This window comes from Sinocyclocheilus anshuiensis, unplaced genomic scaffold (assembly GCF_001515605.1).
Source record: "Sinocyclocheilus anshuiensis isolate Anshui unplaced genomic scaffold, SAMN03320099.WGS_v1.1 scaffold562, whole genome shotgun sequence".
NCBI lineage: Eukaryota > Metazoa > Chordata > Actinopteri > Cypriniformes > Cyprinidae > Sinocyclocheilus > Sinocyclocheilus anshuiensis.
In genome coordinates, this window is record NW_015544158.1 from 1,327,373 (window position 1) to 1,333,605 (window position 6,233).

Genomic DNA, 6,233 nt, shown 5'->3' on the forward strand with positions numbered 1-6,233 from the left:
GATTTTAAATGACAACTTGACTGACAACAGTTTAATAGCATGTTGAAATATCTAATGTAAATGTTCAAAGCTTTGAAAAAGTTGAATAAAAAGGTAAACCTCACATTTCAGCCTTTAAATTAAGAAAAGATACGTCAAAATTAGAATTGATTAATAAATGATTATATGTATTTTATCTGCTCCATAAATAATTTTACATAACTTATCTGAATTGTTTAAATGTGTAGAATCCACATAAGCTTGTTTTTCATCAACCGGTCAAAATTTACAGAAGGGCATGCAAATTCTGTCTGTTTTTGGCCAGACAGAATCTGCACACAGGCTGAATGTAAATATAAGTCTCTGTAAATCCACTCGCTGACACTAGGTGGCGCTTATGGAAAAGCTGAATTAGAGCTGTTTCCCTTAACCTCCGTGGACAAAGCAGTATTGCATTTAAGAACACTTCCTTTAGGTGTATGGAACGATCTTCCGGACAATTTTCAAAAGGAATTGCAAATTGTATTTTCAATTGCGTTTTCAATATGTGGACGTATAAATTGTGACATAATCTCGTTAAGTCACCAAACCAGTTCACAAACAGATGCAAGTGTGGCCGGAAGGGTAGTCAGAGGCTCTTCAAGACTGTTTTAACACCACTGACTGGAATATATTTAAGCAGGCTGCAACATACAATAACACCACAGGCCTCCAGGAGTACTCAGAGACTGTCACTGCCTACATCACCAAGTGCATTTATGATGTAACAGTCACAAAGACCATCACTGTCCGGGCCAACCAGAAGCCGTGGCTAACAGGGGAGGTCTACGGACTTACATTTGGGGTAAAAAAGACATAATTATGTTTTGTGCCAAGAAAGTTGCACTGTCTGTTCGTTCACACAGGAACGAAACTGATTGGTAGCTGCCTTTAGCGGAGCCTTTATTACTCCATTGATCAGAGCATTCGGCACGGTCGTCTGTAAGTGACGTCACCTCCAATACAAACACACCCCCTAGTATAGTCCCGCCCCCTCACATTGATTGGCAGCTTTCCATTTTAGACATCGGAAATTCAAATGCAAAAGGAATTGCGATTCCATTTGAGTTTTGGCAGGTTACATGCGCGACACAGCGAGAGTGAAAAAGCAGACATGGTCATTAATATTGCTATTTAAATATGACAGGCTCGTAACTCCTAAGACATGGGAAATACAGTTGCAAATGGACTTTGCTTTTTCATTTGAAATTTGGCAGTCGCTGTGCATTCGCGAAAGCGAAAATGCAAACGGTAATGCAGGATTTGCAATTGCATTTGGATTATGTCACAATTTATGCGTCCACATTTTGAAAACGCAATTGAAAATACAATTTGCTATTCTATTTGAAATTTGTCCGGAATATCGTTCCATATAGGTGTATTACATGGAGCAAAGATTAAAACAAAATGCCATCGAATCGTTTCTGAAGACAGTCAGAACCTTCAGAGGTACATTCATATAATTAATTCATTCATATATTAATTTGTATAATTCCCTTAGCACTCTTTTAAAACCTCCCAGCATTTCCGCCCTGTTTTCACTCAAAACGAAACTACTCTGCTGCTGTGCGCACTGTGAGACTGTTACTTAAAACTGTGCTTTATGCTGGACAGAATTTATTTATCATAAGTTGTTCAAATTGCGGTAATCTAATACGGTTTTAATGATAATTAAAAGATGAAACGGTAATACTAACCGTGGGGAATTTTATCATGATTTATCGTCAAACCGGTAATCGTTACATACCTAATCCCTAATATATAGCGTCAAGCTGTTCCATAGTTTAGGGGCAGCGACTGCAAAAGCGCCATCCTCTCTAGATTTCATCTTCAACCGAGGTACAACTAGAAGTTTCTGTGACTGAGATCGTAAAGATCTCGTAGGCTTTTGCTCCTGAATTAGATCCGCAATATACAATGGAGCTATACCATGTAGAGATTTAAAAACAAGTAATAGGATTTTTAAATTAATCCTAAAAGAAACAGGCAACCAATGCAACGATCTTAACACCGGGGTGATGTGATCTAATTTACAAGTGCCTGTGAGCATTCTTGCAGCCACAATTTGGACCATCTGCAATCTATCTAAAATTTTATTTGGCGCACCATAATATAACGAGTTGCAGTAATCTAGTCTCGAAAAGATAAACGCATAAATAACCTTTTCCAAATCTTTCTGGGATAAAAAGGCTTAATCTTAGAGATCAACCTCAATTTGAAAAAGCTCATTCTGACGATTTCATTTATCTGTTTGTCAAATTTTAGCGCGCTATCGCAAATCACACCCAGATTTTTTACCTGATGTTTTCTAAAGAGGCTCAAAGGACCCAGCTTAATTGCAACTGTCACCAGGTTCAGAAGGACCAAAGAGAATCAATTCTGTTTTCGATTCATTTAGGCTCAAAAAATTTGCAGACAACCATGTAGGGCTGCACGATAAATCGCATGCGATATTTAATTGAGCAGCATTAACTACACAGAGCCATTGTTCACTAACGGGCTGCGCAACAAATCGCGCGAATATGAACGTGGTTTTGCGCAGCTCGTCAGTGAACAACGGCTCTGTGTAGTTAATGCTGCTCAATGTGAAAGCCCGCAGGTGATGGAGATTTACCGCTGATTACAGAACCGGCTTTACTGATAAGATGCGCGTTAAATATCGCATGCGATATATCGTGCAGCCCTACAACCATGCTTTGACTTCATTAAAACAGGTCAACAATTTTTCCAAGGCGGTGGAGTAGTTTGGCTTGAATGGTACATACAATTGCGTATTGTCTGCGTAGCAATGAAATGACACACTGTATTTATTCCAAATCAGACCTAGCGGGAGCATATAAAGAGAAAAGGAAAGTGGTGCTAAAACAGAACCTTGCTCAATGCCACATGATAAAGGTGCTGAAGCTGATGTACACTTACCCATACGAACAGCAAAACTTCTATTTAAAAGGTACTACTTAATCCAATTTAAGGCATTTCCAGAGATGCCGGCAGATGTTTCAAGACGGGAGATAAGAATATGGTGGTCAATTGTATCAAACGCTGCAGTAAGATCTAAAAGCAAAAGTATCGTCACATTACCAGAATCTGTTGCCAAAAAAATGTCATTGAAAACTTTCAATAACACTGTTTCTGTACTATGGTGCTTTTTAAAAACCTGATTGAAATACTTAACATATATCATTTTCATCAAGAAATGACTCTAAAAAAACTATTTCCTCTAAGATTTTGGCCAGAAAAGGAAGGTCTGAGATTGATAAACTATGTCTTTCAAGCTACACAAAGTACTCCAGTGATTCAAAGCGGTTTGGGAACAGAAGCATCAGTCTTGATTTGTAGCTGCTTTTCAAAACATCAGGTGATTTTATTGGGACTTGCAAAATACTTGTTTACATTGGGTTCCACTGTGTGCCTCTCCACATATCCTCATTTATAAAGCATGTCTTAGCACTGCATCTTTCACATAAGAGTTCTCACAGCTTCAAATCCATACTGAAGAACAATGGACGTGCGGAAGCAATCCAGTTGAAGAGATGCCCGTTTATTTAGCTCTGGTTCAGGAAGTTTCTTGCTTTATGTTTGTGTGCGGCCACACAATATTTAGGGAACACCGCTCACAATGAGACTCCTTTATGTCCGTGTATAGTATCCACTCAAGTAATGTCTAAAGACACCCACTTGTTGCCTGAGATAACTGTCCCACATTAGACTTTGATGACTGACTGTCGTTTGCACTAGCGAGTAATCTCAGCAGACTAAGCACATGGTTACGAAACATCTTGTCCAGCAGGAAGTACATGATGGGGTCTGTGCTACATCGCAGAGTTGCTAAACAGAGCAGGATGCTCTTCACCTCCACATACATGGATAGTGGATGGCAAGTGTCTTTTGGTGGTGATGCAGACCAAGACTGCTCGTTGACGATATGAACGAAGATGGCTTTATAGATGTGGTGTGGCAGGAGACAGACCACCAGCACCACCATAATGACAACAATATTCCGAAATACTCTTGCATAGACTCGCTGGCTGTCTGAGATGACCGCGCTTCTCCTGGACCTCCAGATGTGCCTGATCACTGCCATATAAGCGCATAAGACCAACAGGAAGAAGACAAAGAACAGTGAAACGGCCACTAACGCAAAGACATGAGATCCTTCCCCGCCAACCTCCACTGCTACGCTGTAACACACTTCATCGCTGTCCTCCACACTCCTAGCCTCCCTGATCGAGTACAGCACCACAAAGGAAATGACCGCTATGGTTACGATGGCCCAGGTGACCAGGCACAGAGCATAGGCCAGTTTCACTTGTCGATTTCGACAGAGGAAGGCACCTGGTAGAACTTTTAGCCACCAGCTTGGACGGTCAGCATGGGAGTGTTGAATCAACGAGGTGAAGCGACTGAGCGCCACCCAGCTCAATATTATCATGCCAATGCAGATGTTGATGTGGATCACTGGAGTTAGACCATTTATTGCCGTTCGGCACATGGTGCCGTGCTGGTGCCATTTGGTCCCAAGTGAGTAGTATATGGCCTGTAATGGCATGGTGAGGCAGAACAGCAAGTTTGAGATCCCTAGATTTATCAAGTAGATGTGAGTGGACGTTTTGACAGCAATTTTGCGTATGAACACCCAGAGAGAAATAGCATTCCCTGGCAGGCCAGTGATAGACATAATGGTGTAGATAATGGGCAGAACTACGTTTGTAGTGGACGTTTGGCACAGGTAAGATTCAGCATGTGAATCGTTTGCCATTGAGATCTCAGAAAAAGATATTCCCAGTAGCTAAGGGTAGAAAATATTTAAATAGTTATATTATTGTTAAAAATTAGTTAAGGATACAACAATTTGACTTAAAATTAAGGTTTTACTGTTAGTACATACTGTGAGTGAAAATGACATACTAATAAAAACCTGTGCTTCCTGTCTCCTGTATTTACAGAAGTAACTTAGAATATTTACAGGAATGTAAACGATATTTAAAGCCAATTGCAGAAGCTGATAAACCACTTTCACAATAAGTCAGGTTTTTTTCAGCGCGCATCCACGCGCTATATCAGGGAAACAGGATATTTTTAAGCTATTTGAAAAATATAAAGACATATATCTATATATAATGTAGGCAGATATTCTGTAGTCATTACTCCATAGTTTTCAGCAGTAAAGAGTGCTTGAGTTTTTACAGCATTTCACAGCAGCCACAATAGCAAAAGTTTTGCAGTTTTATATATTTGTTTTTTTTAGTCTTTTTCTTATCTTTATCCTAATATTTGATCCGTAAATTTAAAGATATGTGTACTTTTCATTAAAAAAAAAAAATACTTCAAAATTTGCTTTCACTTTCAAGTTTTTGTGTTAGTGCCTTAATGGGCTTAGTACAACTGAAGCTAAAGTAATTGATGTTAAATATTCACCAGAGTTTCCAAGATAAATAGACTTTTAGATTTTTTATAATAAAGAAATCAGTAGTTGAAACAAATATTTTACAGTGTTTTGGTTTTAATTCTAAATGACTTATTTGTGTAGCAATATCAGAGTAAGAATATAATGCATAATATATGCAATATAATACACTTACCTCTCCAAATGCAGTCACTGATATGTGTAACAGGCATCTGTAAGTAGCTATGTTTCGGACCACCTCCCTTTACTGGCTGTCTAAAGGAAGTGACGGTGTAAGCATGAGTGATGTACGCTCAGTTCTCTTTTGCTAGGCTCCCGATTGTAGAACTGCTGTGAAACTTCACAAAGTAGCTCATAAACTCATTTTTATAGAATTGTTAAAATAATTGGTACATGGTGGAAAACCTAGGGTATTTTTTGGACAAGACATTTGAGTATCACCTAGACTTTTTGTAAAACTTCTAGTTGCTTTTTAAAAGATTTTTAACGGTCACATCTGCTCTTGAATACCTATCAAGGATTTTTAATGGTCTCCTCACGACCTCTTATGGTTGAATTGACACATTGCTGTTGAAGGACTATACAAAACAAATGTTAAAATCACATTGATGCTTATATTGATTTATTTTATGAATGCAATTTTTAAAGAAACATAATTTATTGTAGTTTTAGCACACAATACCTGAATGTGGATTACAGAGCTGTTTTCCCCCTATTTGTTATATTGTTGTTGTTTTTTTTTTTTTTGTCGAAACAACCATTCATTACAACTCTGGGGGGTTACGAGTTAACATGCCCGTGACATTGA

General features: G+C 38.6%; 1 protein-coding gene and 1 pseudogene across 1 annotated transcript; one reads left to right on the top strand and one right to left on the bottom strand.

Moving 5' to 3' along the window:
* LOC107695504 (peripheral plasma membrane protein CASK-like) overlaps window positions 1–6,233 on the top strand; it is a 249,522-nt pseudogene that overhangs the window by 200,071 nt on the left and 43,218 nt on the right.
* On the bottom strand, window positions 3,486–4,778 carry LOC107695502 (probable G-protein coupled receptor 82). Its single transcript, XM_016495447.1, has one exon. It carries the CDS (start codon window positions 4,775–4,777, stop codon window positions 3,683–3,685), a length of 1,095 nt encoding a protein of 364 aa, XP_016350933.1. The 5' UTR covers window position 4,778; the 3' UTR covers window positions 3,486–3,682.